Consider the following 16534-nt stretch of genomic DNA (forward strand, 5'->3'; position numbering starts at 1 on the left):
TATAACGTATAAATTATGCTTACGATACTCAAAAAGAAGTTTACACAAACTGCGTTTTTCCTTCTATGTTTCCGTCTTTTTTCCTCTTTAATTTTTATAAGGAACTAAAGAAATTTCAATGCTCTGCAATAAATCTTTTTTTCTAATAATAAGGCTGAAAGTCTGTGTCTCTGGATATATGCTACGCTCATTGTGCCTATAACTTTCGACCGATTTTCATGAAATTGTTCAGAAAACTAGTTCCTAGCATAGGGTTGAGCACCTCAAAGCGATTTTTCTAGAATTCGATTTTGTTCTTTTTCTATTCCAATTTTAAGCCGCCATTGCCGGATTTAATTCCTCTGCGGGAACACCGAGAGAATTGCCATAATAGGGATCAGTACGTTACCATAACATAGACGAGCACATTACCATAGCATGGATGAGCAAATTAACAAAGCATATTAGCAAGAAATTCATCATTAATTATTTATAAATATACATGCGAACCAAATGACCTTTTAATTTTATACTACGGACAAAGCCGTGCGCGTACCATTAATATATAAATAAAAATAATTGAATTAATTAATTAAGTTATGCTGGTTTTTCTATTTAAGGAATTAGTCCTTCCTGAACTGCTATACTCAAATTACAGTAATTACTTTCTTTTTTCACTACTATCTTTATTATTTTGGCCAAGGGTTGATAACAAATGAAGTTGTTTCATAAAACAAGCGGATTATGCATTCCCTGTATTAAATACTATTTTCATGCTTGAATAAACAACGGAAAAGAACGCTTTTCTTTACGCTACACATATCCTCTGAGACGAAATAATATCGCATCCCACAAGAGCGAAGAATTACGAAGATAGATTGCAATGTAATTAATATTCCACTGGGCAAAGATGTCGACGACGTGACAAAATGGTGAAAAGCAGTTAAGACGAGCCATAGTTTATTAAACAATGTTCCTAAAAATTATTCATGCAGATTAAGAGAAGCATCAAAATGGCGTCATCAAATACGGTGATTGAATTAGCGGCATAGAACTAAGAAATAATTAGCAGAAGCTATATCTTCTGGGCTATAAGGCTATTATTCTGTACTCACTGCTAACGATCAACTCAAGTACTTTCTTGTTGGTTTTGATCTATTTTATAGATTTTTTAATGGCCTGTTATGTGTCGAAGTCAGCTGAAAAAAATTGGTATTTCGTATTAACAAAATACTAATGTTTAAGATATTTTACATTGAAATTTTATTTGTTTCAAAATGTGCAATCTTTCATAGTGACGCTGCGTAACAGGTGTAGTAGTGCGTGAGAGGTTGGCTCTGCATTTACATATTTACTGTCACTGCCATTTGCGCGGAAAGAAAGAAAATGTTGAATCAAAGATGTTAATGTAATGTATAGTTTATAAATTTGCCTTAAAATTAATTTATTTTCAAGCTTAGGTCGATTTAAAGTAAGTATCATTTTTCTCTCTGAATGTTTACATTTAATTGTTCGTTGTAGTGCTCACCTCTCTTTGTCACCTTATCCCATAGGTGAGGTATAGGGATTGCAATATCGAACCAAAACCTCATTTCCCGTATTCGGTATTTTAAAACGTGATACCGGAAATACCGGTATTAATACCGATATTTGAAATTTCGCAAAAAGAGCTTGAAAACCAATTGTTTCGCTGTCACCTTTCGTAATTTTGAACAAAAACTTTATTAATTATGAAAACGTACTTTGAACAAATATAACATGAAGGATCAACTGTCATAATAAAAAATCAATCATAGTAAAAAACGTAATGCATCTATTATTTTTTTTCTAAGCCTGGAACTCATTTTAGTGCTCAACTTTTCTACAGTTAAATATACTCCTTCTACATTCTCGCAGGTCAGTGGTACTTTTAACAATGCGCGATACGCCTCCTCTAATTGTCTAGAATTTCTTCATCTTCAAATAATTCAATTTCTTACTTGTTATTTTTGGATAAATTTTTTCCGTGTGTGTTTTTTTTTTTTTTTTTTTTTTGTAATGTGAGTATTAGTGTTATTAATTAAAAATTTATAGCTAGATATAGTTTTTTTTTTCCGAGAGGCGATACTTTTCAGAAATTAACATCATTTTCTCTTGAGCAAGAGAGGTTTGTATTGGCTTTTTATTAGCTCTTTGTTTTGAAATTTACAATAAACTTGAATAAATTTGATCTTGTTAGTTTCTCTTATTCGTTTTCGCTTTCTATTTAAAATTCTTTTCCATTATACTTATGTAAATATCTGAAAATATGTTTCAATTGACTATGCTTTACCTCTATGCAAATTTGCAAGGCACCATATAATTTAAATATTATCTTGCTAAATGTAAAGCCAAATAGCGAGACAGGGCAACGAACCAATACTGGTGACAAAAAATTACTATTTGTTAAGCAAACAAGAGAAGGTTTTCGTCAAAATTTGAGTTGAGACAATTTTTTTAAATAAACCATAAAGTATCACTGCAATTAATGGTTGGAGTAAATTGTTCATAGTACAATTGCATTCAAAATTACACTCGAAATTAACTTTCGCAAAAGGAAAAGTGAGTGATAAAGAAAATGGGAAAAGGGAAAACATGCGCACGAAAATGCGATTCATATCACCATCTAGAAATGACAAAATCACTTAAAAATCTTTAAGCACCTTTTGTATAATGAATTCTATTAGTTCGTGCTTTTAAACCAAATTTTTTCATCAATAGATTGATTCTGGTCTTGTATCATGGAAAAAGATATGTACATTAAAATATAAGTAGATATTTCATAAGTTAAATTGAAAACTATTTAATCGAAACAATGTATACTATTAGGCTAATGCCTAAAATACCGGTGTTTTTCCTCAGCAAATACCGGTATTACGAAATTGCAAAGCTGCTCAAAATACCGGTATTGCAATCACTAGTTAGGTAAGATGATGAAAAATGCTTCTTGTTTTTGATGACATTATCTCAAAAGAAGATAGCCAGAGTTTATATTTTAAAAAATTGAATTAACATTTAAAGAAATCGTAACCATAAGTTTCAAAATTTTAAATGACATTCTAAGATATTTTTAAAGATTTAAAACATTATTTCATTCCCACTTTCCCCTATATTTTCTCAAGTCAAACCAGTTTCAACTTTTGCCAGTTTCCTAAAAAATGTCATAAAAATCTACCGTTCAAGTATATCTTTTAAGGCTTTGTTTTCTGTATGTTCTTTAAAAACAGGTCATTTATGAAATAATCTACAGTTCGGGTATATCTCCCGAAGTAACCCGGTTTTAATTTTTGAATATTAATGCAACTATGATGATATTTGAAACAATTAACGGTTGAAGTATATCTTCTGAAGGAACCCGGCTTTGTTTTCTGTATGTTCCCCAAAAACAGATCATTACTGAACAAATCTACAGTTTTGGTATTTTTTTATTTTAAGTTTTTTTAAATTTTTTGTTTGTTCCCCCAATGAAGATCATAAAAATATACAGTTCAAATATGTCTTCTGAAGCAACCTGGCTTCAATTTTCGAATATTCCTGAAAATATTATTAGATTGGAAATAGCTTGTTGTTCATGTATTTCTTCTGAAACTGCCTGAATTTGATTTATGTATATTTCCCAAGAGCAGATCTGCAAAAAAAGAATCTTCAGTTCAAGTATATCTCCTGAAGCACACTGGTTACAATTTTTGAATATTCCTAAAACAATGATTATATTTGAAACAAATTAAAATGTAAGTATTTATTCTGAAGAAGCTCGGCATTGATTTATGTATGTTGATAAAAGGCATGTTATTGAAAGTATTTTCAATTCAAGTAATTCATATTAATGAAGCAGGTTTAAATATTTGCTTGCTCCCTAAAAGAAGATCATAGGAGTCTACAGTTCAAGTAGGGGAAATCCGGGCAACGTGAATACCTTAAGCTTTTCTTGATTATTGTCGTTTAGTTATTACTTTGGAAATTGAAACAACTGTGTATAATCATTCTTCATTTAATGAACTTACGGTAATGCAGTAATAGTTGTCTTTAATATTAATTACATTGTTAGATATAAGGACAGTTTTCAACAATGGCATAAATATCCACTTTGCCCAACACCCCGGGTAAAGTGGATTCGGAACCAGGGCAAAGCGAACACCAACATTATTTGCCATAAAACTAAACATTAAAAATAAAATAACCATCAAAAACTAAAGAAACATATCCGAAAAACATTTTTTTGCTGCAATGCTAATTACTGTAGCTATTACAAACAAAGAAATTGAATTTAAAAATAAAATAAACGTCTAAAATTAAAGAAGCATATTAAAAAAAAAACAATTTTTTGCTGCAATGCTAATTATTGTAGTTATTACAAACAAAGAAATAGAACTTAAAAAGAAAACAAGCATCAAAAACTAAAGGCTCATATTAAAAAAAAGTTTTTTTACAATACAAATTATTATAACAAACAGAGAAATTAAACCAAAAAAAGTCAATATCCAAAATTTAGGAGCATATTAAAAAATAAAAAAAAAAAACATTTATCTACTACAATACTAATTATTGCAGTTATCACAATGCAAATCATTACTATTTTCAAATGCTGAACACTTTTGATGACACCACTGAGTACAAATACACATTGTATCCGTTGGCCGATCATCTTCTTCAATGAACATTTCCTCACAGAAAATGCACCTTACATCATCAAATTTCTTTACTCCATTCTTCTTATCATTCTCTTATGCAGTCTTATGTTTTGTGCCAGAGGTCTTTTTGGTAGTGGTCTTTTTAAAAGTCTTTTGAGAAGCTTTAGTCGAAACATCATCTAGTGACTTTATGACAGTCTTTTTTGTTTTTTCAAATTTTTGTTTCTGATTGTCCTTTACCGGAGTACTTGTCAGGAGTGTAGAACTCTGTAGCTTTTGCTTACGTGTTGTTATTGCTTTAGCAGGCTGAGAAATAGGCTGTAAAACTGAAGGACTGTAGTAGTTCTTAGCACATCCAGGTTTGGGTGAAGCGGAGGGAACATCATTGCATTGGACATATTCTGTTGTTTCAGGTCCCATGGGAGTATAAGGACGGTCTGCAATGGTAGCATTGTCTTGAGATCTTAAAATTGAAGAACGTCCAGGTTCGGATGAAGTTACTTGTCATGACCGGGCATAGTGAATACGGTATCCACTTTGCCCAATCCGCTTTGCCCTTCAGGTACATTTTACAGGTTACTAAAAACTACTAAAAATTCAGAGCATCTAAACTCGTTGTCTACGGATAGTTGAAAGCTGCATAATCGTACATCAAATCCTAGTCATTACTAAGAACATGTCACAAATAGTATTAAAGTTATAGATGAAACACTAAACTCTGTAAACTAATATTGTTTTCCCCAAAACATACTTTGTTCGGTCACTGGCGTCGCGTGACGCGAACTTGTCCCGACGTGTATGCCGCTCACGGAGCGGCAACAGGCGACCGTTGCTATGACAACACGGCTGCCGACCAACTAATTATTTGAGAGTTATAGGCAAAATTCGCTTTGCCCGGGGTATCCACTTTAGCCGGGTTTCCCCTATAAGAGCTAAAACAACCTGGTTTCAGTTTATTAGTATTAATGAAAATATGATCGTATTTGAAACAATTTACAGTTCAAAAATCACGCTTATATTTCTGTATGTTCCGCAAAATAAGATCATTAATGAAATAATCTACATTTAAAGTAATTCATACGAACCAAGTCAGTTTAATTTTGTGATTGTTCTTCAAAATAAGATGAAATGAGTCCACAGTTCAAATAAATTTCCTAAAGCAACCTGGTTTCCAATTTTGAATATGCCTATAAATATTATTAGATTTGAAATAGTTTGTAGTTCAAATATATCTTCTGAAACAGCTCGACTTTGATTTATGTATGCTTCCGAAAAACAGATCATTAATGAAATAATCTACAGTTCAAGTATTTCATACGAATCCAGCCGGTTTAAATTTTTGCGTGTTCCCCAAAAGAAGATCATATCTGAAAGAATCTACAGTTCAATAACGTATGATATGCAGGATAAAAGATCTATGCCCTCATTCATTATATCTGCCCTCTTCGCTCGCTAGTAGTCTTCCTGTCGATATTCCGTAATTAGGATAGGCGCACTTATCTCTCGAGAGTTATCCACATCCGCCTAACTTTAATCATTAGTTAAAAAAGGAAATATGATTATTAGAATTCTTCAGTGCGCTGATATGGAACGAAAAGTATTTAAAAAAAGAAGGAAATAATCAACGCATAGTGTACTGAAAAGAATTTGAATAATGCAAGGGTTTATTTTCTTCTAAGTGGAATAATTAAAGGAAAATATACCAATATTAAACCGCTCTAATATATATTCATAAGATTGTTTTATTAGGAATTAGCTCATTCGAATACTTAATTAGGAGGTATTGCTGATTAAAGTTTTTCATTTTACTTTTCATTAAAACAATTCAGTTGTTTACTTCTACATTTATTGAAACAATTTCTTGTTTTCACATGAGATCGTATTCTGCAATTTCTTTTTGTTACTTATTATCTGTAAATTTTTCTATTTACGAAAAATATTTACATAATGTGTAATGCGTTTTTCCTATAAAAGTCAAAAACATTACAGTTGAAGTGAAGAAAACTGGAGAACCGAATGCACATATTTTTATTTTAGTTTATGAATGACTAGCGACCAGTCCTGACCTTGTTCGGTTCCAAAAAACTATCTATCTTTAGAAAATATTATGCAGTAAGTTTTTAATTTAAAGTTTAAAAGTAAGCAACATTTTTTGTTGGATTCTTATGAGAGTTTAAACAAATTAATTTACCTCATTTCCTGATAAAAGAGTGCACCAATTTATTCCCACTGAACAATACAATCTTCTCGTATGCACCGTTGTACTACATGTCGTAAAGTTGTACGTTTGAACTTTACGATGACTTTTTGAAGATTTGATGATGTTGATGGCATAAGAAATTTTCATTCAAAATTGCAATCACTTAAATTGGACCATGGGAATGCAAGGAATATGCGTAAACCAAATTACTGCTGATACTGTAAGAACAATACTCCAAATCATAACTTTTCTTAATGATTTTAAATGTGGACCAACTCTATTGTTTAGATTAGGTACATTAATATATCGCAATAAAATTATAGGGATATCGAATTAATTTTACAAGCATGAAGAAAAGTCCGGAGGAGTGAAGAGGATTATCATATGGATGATGCACAGCGTTGTTGGCAAAAACTATTGTCCTCTCGCACATTGAGGAATAAAATACTTTAAAAGAAATTCCTTACTCATATATTTTGATAAGCTATCCTTTTCCATGTATTTTCCCGTAACTTACTTGCAATAAAAGGCTCTAGCCGTGCTTACCACCATCTCCTAATAAAACTGTCAAGGAAACCGGATAGCCGGCCTGTCTGCTTGTGACCTGTAGCGAACGATACTAGTACCAATGCCCTAAGTCGATGGCAGCCATTGCGAGCGTTGTTTTTTTCTTATTATGTCGAACGTTGTTTTGAAGAAGTTTGATCTTATTTTTCCACTTTGAATAAGCTGAGGTATGTACCTTTAGATACTACAATGGCTGCATTTGCTATAAACAACCTTTAACTAGATATTTTAGCCTATATTTTAATCAACAATATTGATCATTTCTGTTTTTTTTAGATGCCTTTACTATATTTCTTCCATCTTGTAGGATACTGGTTATGACCCCATATCTGCGGGGGTGATACCGCCATTGTGCGGCATTACACCCGGAACCGTCTTTCCACTGTATAGGTTAAAAGCATTTTTTTAAAGGAACGAAAATGCGCTCTTGTAAACTGTGCTTAGCAGAAGAAACTGGTAAAGAAAATAATCTTGTAAATGCGAGCATTACATCTAAAGGTGAGTTACTGCATGTAGCACCTTGCTCATCAAAGACTGTTCAGGAAGTGCCTCAAAAACGTTTCTTCAATCACCAGATTTTTTTTTACCAATTCCAAAATTGACAGCAGAGAGAGTAGAGGAAAGTTCTAAAAGAAAAAGCGACTCTTCAATCCTAACGGGAACCCCAATGAAGGCAGTTTTGGAAGAAATAGTAACTAAAAAAAAGGAAAGGCATTGAAAAAGAAACAAGCCAAAAGAAAATCTGCAGCAAATGTTTTTGAATGTTCATCAAAACTGCATCCGAGGCAAATAAAGAGAAAGCAGTGATAACACGGCAAACGGAAATGAATAAATCTAATAAGAAAAGGGGCAAGCGACTTTTTAGTATTGAATTCTTTTCAGATGAGAAGGAGGACATCGACGTCAAAATGTTTTGTGACGACGATGCAAATAATGACCTTTTTGATCCAAGCGATCCAAACGGTCACCTTTTTGCTACATGCAATAAATATGGAACGAACGAATTGTGATACAGATGCACTTGCTGTGGCAAGTGGATGCATTCAGAGTCTAGCGATGCTAAAACAGCTGTAAACTACATTTGTGATTTTTGTAAATTTTAAGAAAATAAGATGATTTCAAAATACTGTTTTTTCACTCGTATAAACTAAAAATGTCATTTCTTTTGCTTTTCAATTCCTATATTTTAATGCTAGTTGCATGTAGGGATTTCAATAACTTTTCCTTCTTAGTCTTTTAGTCATATTAGCTAGTGTCTGGATTACATCAACTCCCTCGGTAATACCGCCACAGTGCAGTGGTTGACAAATTGATGTTTTATGACTATTTCTTTTATATATTTATTTGTAACAAATTTTGTATGCATTCTTAAGATGGCGTACAATAATCCAAAACATTGATCCAGTTCATAAATACGATTTTTGATGGTGATAAAAATTGAGGTTCCTTAAGATGGCGGCATTCCTTTGGTCTACCCTAATTCTGTAAAATGCAAGTTTTCAGTTTTTTCTTATGAATTCATTTTAGAGAACGTAATCGCTACGACGCTTTGAACAGCAAATTTTGGATGCATTCTGTTTAACAAGTTGAAAAATCAAACAGGTCGTGGCTACAGTTATGTTATTACAATTCTGTGAATCTGAGTGTGAAGAATTCAAAAACTTTCCGCTAAATAAATAAAATGTGACGTAATGCAAAACCACTAAGTTTTATTGAAAACTATTAAGTTTGTTTCAAAATGCTTAACCATAAAATATCATTTACTTTGTACAAGGAAGTAAAAACAAAAGCGCGAATTGCTAACTAAAATTGAGTAATAAAGAATGTTACTCATTCAGTTATACATTTTATATGGAAAATCTTTACCTAGTTATAAATGAATGCACACTCACAATACATACTCCAGTCTTTTTTTTTTTGTTTTTGTTTTTGTTTAGACGTAATTATTTGATAGTTAGAATGATTGGATAAAGACAAATACAAAAGTAATTCCTTAGAATTTTCCCTCATACTTGCTAGAACAAGCTTGGAAAAAGAATTGATAAATGTTGATAAAGTCCAATATTTACTTTGGAGCGTTGAAATAAATATTTACTTACATATTCTTTATAAATCATATATGTACTAAACAAACCGCAATATTTTTTAAACAATAAATTATAATGGCAATGGGAATTTCCTCGTAATGGGAATACATTTACAAAAATTATATTTACTCGCATTTTGAACAGTTTTAACAAAAAATAACATAGTATAATTGCATTACTTTGATCTTGTGTATGTTACGTTATAAGAATTTTTTCACCTAAAAAATTGCGTCTCTATATTTTAAAGAAAACTTTACACTATAGAAAATTTTAAATAAACTATCTTTCGGCTATTTCAAAATTAATTTCTTGAGCGCATCACAAATTAATTATTGCCACTCAAATTATGTCGGAAGAAATGAATTATTAAAACCTCTTAGCAAATTTCATAAGAAATGTCATTATCATGTTTGTGAATCAAGACTTATCAAACTTGGGTTGTCCAACACATGTTGTATTTGAATTTGGGAATGTTTTTGCTTAGGTTCAGGCATAGAGCCCACTTTATACGAGCTTTTGAATGAGAAAATGGGTCTACTTAGCTGACATGAAGTGCTCTCAGAAAAAAAAGAGAGTGAGAAAGTAAGATAAATAAATGTCTTTATGCTGAATAGCAAAGTAAGAAATAACAACGTCAAAACGCACAAATTACATATTACTGTAGACACGTGTTTCGGCGTTATAAGGAACGTCTTTTTCAATGCAAAAAGTAATGAGCTTATGGATGAAAAGACATCCGACAAAAGCCAAGAGCTATTTAAGCAAACAGCTTAAAAGATAAAAAATAGCGGAATAACCAACCACCAATGAGCAAATTATAAACCAAAATAGAACCAATAGAAATTCAAACAAAGTGCAGGAGCTCTCTCAGAGGCATAGTTGAGCCGACAGAAAGAATTCAATTGGACAAAGATTAAGCCAAAGCTAAAACAAAAAGAAAATGTCAATAACCGTGAACCATAAGAAAGGAATAAACAAAAGGAAAGGAAATAAACAAAATAACTCTTTCTAGCAGTTTCTCAACAGATGGCGCTGCAGGTATTTAAAAAAGGTATTAAAGAAAACGCAATCTGTGAGATTGCCGAATTGACCGGTTTATCTAAAAAATAAATGAAAACTAAACGGGCAGCGACAGAAATGCACTGTTTATTTGCAATATGCTTGAAAAAAGTAAATTTTCAACTTGTTTCAAGCATAATGCAACAAACAGAATATTTCTATCGCTGCCCGTTTAGTTTTTAGTTATTTTTCAAATGTATCGGTCATCACCTTGTATTGTGAAATAATTGATAGAAAAAACATAAATCTATCTTTTAACCACTATATGTGCTACCTGCATTAAATTTTACGTCAATTTTACACCTAGACACTATTTGACTGTGAACTGTGCTGTTGGTTTTGAAATTTAGACAGTTGAAATTACATTCTTGATACTTTAAAAATATGTTGGCATTAGCTTTCTGTAGGGTCATGGTCGATATAGTTTAGAACTAATTTTCCAAAAAAAGGAAAATTGCACCATACTTCATTTTGTTCATTACTTTGCAGTTACGCAGTTAATTACGCAGTAAAAATTATGTCTTAGAAGAACGTTTTATTATCCACTAATTGCTGTATTTTCAACAGCTGCCTGCCTTACATTAAGCTATTACGAATTACCTATTAATATGTATTAAAAATGAAACGTGCATATAAATTGCAAATATAATTTAAAATGACCATTTTGTGTCTAGCATAAAAAATATTAATTAGAATTAAAGGTTTTTAAAAAGTAAAAACTACATTCTGGGAATAAAATCGAATTAATGTTCTTGTGTAGTTAAAAAGGCATTTATTAATTTAATGATCCGTAGAGACAAATTTTTCTTTTGTGTTTTAGCCACGACCATTATAATTTCCCCAATTGATTAGAGAACAATGCCAAGAACAATTAACCCACATTATACACGTTGATCCCATCTTTTCTGTTAAAAAGTTTGATTGATGAGTTAAGGCGTAACGCTCAAGAGTTGCAAAATACTTACGAGTTTTTAAGTACATTCTCCTTGACTTTTTAGTTAGAGGGAAATAGATTGAGGCTGTGCACATAATGTCATGTTTATCGTGTTCTTTTGAACTAATTACGAGTTAAGAAATGCATTTGCACTAATTGAATAAAAAAGATCAAACAAACAATGCATTTCTAAAAGTAAAAAAAAAATTAGTTTAGTGCTTAGTGTATTATCTATATAGATGAATGCTATTGATATTTTTGTTAAGAATGAAACTACGTGATTTTATTTAAATTCAGTCAAAATAGTATATTCGCTAAATTTGAATTACATACATACCGAGTAAGTGTTATAACTTGGTAGTTGTTACAATACGCTCGGTACTAAGCATTCCTATTAAGTAGGGTAGACCAAAAAGTTAATTAACACTCCCCAGTAAACACACTTGTCTGGAAAAAAAAAGATTAGAAAACGCTGTACTCTTTCAAATGTTAGGGGTGTTCATTCAGGGAGTTGGTGCACTTTCGTTTTCCATTTTAACTCCCGAAAAAAGTTTAGGTAGAACAATAGAAGTCTCCCAGTTTAAAAAAAAAATTATTACATATATTTTCAGTAAGTTACTGCCTTATAGCAAGGGCTAAAGTAGAAATACATGAAATTCACCGCCAGCTCAGTCATTCCATCCGAGGACTGCAGTTTCTTGCTTATTAACACTCATCAGCCCAGGAATAGAAAGTGCCTGTGCTGGAGGTGGAAAACTTCTTACGGAAGCCGAGAGTGCCAAACAAACTGGTAGCTAATATAGAAGTAGCACTGACCAGACGAGTGACCGAAACCATGGTTCGGATTAGCTCGAAGATTGCAGGCAAGGCATGGTATTTTCAGTAAGTTACTGCATTATAGGATTTACAGCAGGAATTACAGATATTAGTTTAAATGCTGTGTATGCCATGCATCAATTGCTCTTAAAAGTTATTATGAGTTTTTGCCATAAAAATCGCGTTTCTATTATCTACTTTCCGGTCTTTTCAACCTATATGAAAGAAAATTTTAGTAATTATTACAATATACTGATTACTTTCAATATCAAATTATTATCACTATTATTTAAGTCTTACGTTTCTTTTTAATTTTCAAATCATTATTTAAGCACCCTGCGGCTCTCTGCTTATATGTTCTAGAATGACCTTAAAATTTCCTTTACTGATAAATTCCTCAAAACGCATATTTCTTTCAACGTATCTTTCAATTCTAAATTCTTTTGATGAATTGAAATTTCTCACCTTTGACAGTCAGTTGAGTTTCAGATCTTACTTCACCAGCCTCGCTTTTCGCAACGCAAATGTAAAATCCTCCATCTTGAGGAGTGACATGTCTCAGAATGAGGGTGCCGTTTATCTGATGGCGCCTTTCGTCATTCGAGGAAATGTCAAGTGTCTGACCAGAAGTTCTGCGGCTCCATCTACAAAAAAGTACCATATACTAATGTAACATCAAAAGCCATTTTTCTGTATTAAGCATTGAAAATTGGAACCAGATAAACTGGAGTTAAAATGTCGTCCTCCTTTATATTTATTTCATTTTTCTAAATAGACTTTATTTATTATTTATTATTTATTTATTAATCACTTTATTAATTATTATTATTATTGCTGTTGTTGTTATTGTTATTGTATCATAATAGTATATTTGTAATAAGTATTATTATTATTATTGTTGTTGGTGTTGTTGTTGTTGTTGTTATTTAATCATAAATCTTAAATCAGTATAAACCGCAACCACAGATATTAAATGTAACTTAATAGCTGTGGTTGCGCCCCACTTTCTGTAGTTTTAACGAATGAACCCAATTTAATTGAATAGTAGCATCTTATGGCAGAGATTAAAAGAAAAACTCCTAAAGTATTGAGTTGGTATTCAAAACCAAAAATCATTTTTTATTTTGACCATTTAAACTAGATTTTTAACCTTATTCAAAAATATAGCCTGACACTCAGGGAAAATTTTCGCCTCGTATGAAATGTGGTATTAAATAAATTATTAGAAAAAAGTATGGCTAAATATTAAAAAACTCTGTATGGGGGATAAATATGATTTATATACATTTAAAAACTTCCGACTTTGGTTGTGTGGCATCACATTTTTTAGAAATATACTACACATATATCGTCGAAAATATTGCATGTATGCAAGAGTGAAAGATGAAAAGAATGAATATTTATAGCAGAAAAAAGTAATGATTACTTGCGCAGGACATAAAAATGCAGAAGAAAACTATTTTCATTTGTTAAACTAAAAAAAAGGAAAGAAAAGAAAAGAAAAATATCATCTTTTTACCGAATCATATTGACAAAGTGAAAAGGAAGAGGGCAAAACATAAACATGCAAAAATCTTTAACTATGTAATCTACAATAGTCTACAAGTTCTGTGTGATCAACAATATACGAGTATACCTATATTATCTTCTGTTGTACTATGGTTACGGTATAATTTTTATGTGAGTTCAAATTTGTAGTTATGAAAATGTTTTGACTGTGCTTGTTAGTTATTGCATTATATTTATTTGTACAATTTCTAATTGTAGAACGGATTTTTGTTGGATGTTATATAAAAAGAAAATATAAACTAAAACAACATACAAACCATTTTAATTTCTAGAAAATAAATGATTATATTTGTGCTTTTGTATGCATGTGTTTTTCATTGTTATTCACATCCATATTTAAAAGTTTTGACAGTAAAAAGGATTACATTTGCTTCTTTAGGCAAAACGAAAAAAAAAAAAAAAAAAAAACACACACACATTCACACACGCACACGCACACCCTCAAAAGACGAAAACATACGTATTTTTTTTTCTTCACTTATCATTAGGAAAGAATAGCAGACGGAAATCTGTTTTATCGTCGCAGAACTTCATATTATTGATTTTCTATATTTTTAAAGCCACAGCTGAGGATTATTTTAAGATTCTTCATTCAGGGCTCGTTATCAAATTTCTATACATACACCGGAAGAAGTCCATTAATTTTTTTGTTGTTGTTTTTGTGGGTATTCAAGTTAACGTATTATATTTTTATAATAATAATAATAATTATTATTATTATTGTTATTGATTTTTTAATTATACTTTAGTTTGGACTCCATGCTCCAGTTTTTCAAACTAAGACTATTATTAAAATACATTCCATGAAAAAATCAAACATTAGATATTAATTACAATTTTAATAAATAATAACAATGAGAAAAACATACTTTTCTATTGTTAAGTACATTAATTTTTCACGACTTGCTCTTTCAAATTATTATGACTGTTTCGATTACGCCATCATATATTCCAAAGCACTCTAAGTTTTTCTCTTTTTATGGAAAAAAAAAGGTATTTACGGCGACCTTTTTTTCCAAATAAACCTTTAGATTTTTTTACTTTATCATTCGCTTTATGTTACGTAAAATAAAGCAAGCATTTTCTGATGCTCCCTCAGCCCTTCGTCGGTATAAAGTGCAAGACTATCTCAATAAACAGAAAGTTAATGGAGAAATACGACATCTTTTGCCTCTATTCACCGACAAGGAAAGTCCATTACAGCTCTTCGAAGGATATGAGAGTAGTTTGTTTTGTAAATACTCTGTACGATTGGTCGAAGATAAGAGATTTTTTTTTCAACACTTGTGAGACATTACCATCATTTCAATGGTAATTAGGTGATGTTTAAAGAAATGACTCTGCCAATTCTTTAACCATCAACTTTTTACATTATACTTGCTCTAACCACTGGGGAAAGTAGTTTTTTTGCCGCAGATAGCTTCCCTAAAATCGATACAAAACTGAATGGCTAATTATTTTGGTGTCATTTTCTGGCCTCAGCAGGGCCTTTTCAACTGTTTAAGAATTTTAGTTTTGCACTTTTTTTTGTTCCCTCTTTTGGCTGTAACAGTGCGTTTATCAAGTTTAAACCAATAAATATTCCTGTTTGCCAAGAGTTTTTTTTATTATTGCTTCATGTTCTTTTGTTTAATTTCAGTTTTAAACCTTTATTTAAAAACACAATATGAATAAAAAAGGAAATGTTTTACTTGAAGGAAAAAAAAACACTAATTTAAAGTTTTAACATCCTGTAGAAATGATAGCCTTTCGTTAGTTGCAAAAATACATCTACTGCAATGGGTTCAGTTTCTTCTTTTGTTAATGTTGCCAGATTGCATTTTTTAATGTAGTTGAAACACAGAACGTAAGTATTAGTCGACATAAATACAAACGTGAAAGAACAATTTTTTCGGTGACATTTTCTAGCTTTAGCAAGCGTTTTTATTCAAGACTTTCAGTTTTATACATTTTTATTTATTCTGTTTTAAGATGTCAAAATAAAGTTTATCCAGAATAAACCAATCAATATCCCTGCGGCAAGAGTTTTTTTTCATGGTTGTTTCATGTGATCTTATTCATCTTTTAAACCATAATTTAAAAACAAAATATGATGCATAAAAAATAAAATGTTTTTAAATATGATATAGATTTTTAACCATAGAAAACAACTAAATGCATCTAACGAAATACCCAACGTCAGGTCTACACCATTTTTTGAAATTATATTTCGCTCATACTGTTTCCCATCTTACGAAGAGAATGATAATTGGATGAGGTATTGGGGAGGGTGGCCCAAAGCGGGTAGATTTTCGAAGAACGCTCGAAAATTGTAGTCTTTAGATTTTTATTGCAACAAATTCGGTTTTATTTCCTAGCAGGGTTCTTGAACTTCAAAATAAAAAGTGATTTTTGTATTATTTCAAACACAATATTTATTTATTCTCAAATTTTACAAACATTCCACAAATATCGCTTTGCCCTACCCGGAAAAACAAAGCGGGTAAGCTTAACTAATTGTGGTTTGGTACATTTGCCAACCATCTATGGAGTTATGAATGATTAAAATAGTTGACTGGTTACCTGCCACTATATAAAATATATTAAACAGTTATACTTATCCAATTTAAAGTCAGCACATTTGTTTATACAACATAAAGAAATAACTGATAAAATTATTAAACTAATTAATTTC

At 31.1% G+C, this 16534-nt stretch overlaps 1 protein-coding gene across 1 annotated transcript in view; it reads right to left on the reverse strand.

The window, feature by feature from the left end:
• The window catches only part of LOC129222891 (uncharacterized), a 201676-nt gene that overhangs the window by 155790 nt on the left and 29352 nt on the right, over positions 1-16534 (reverse strand). Inside the window, 1 exon segment of the mRNA XM_054857455.1 lies at positions 12757-12935. Within this exon segment, the coding sequence (XP_054713430.1) occupies positions 12757-12935 (179 nt within the window).

Source organism: Uloborus diversus, chromosome 5 (genome assembly GCF_026930045.1).
Source record: "Uloborus diversus isolate 005 chromosome 5, Udiv.v.3.1, whole genome shotgun sequence".
Taxonomy (NCBI): Eukaryota; Metazoa; Arthropoda; class Arachnida; order Araneae; family Uloboridae; genus Uloborus; species Uloborus diversus.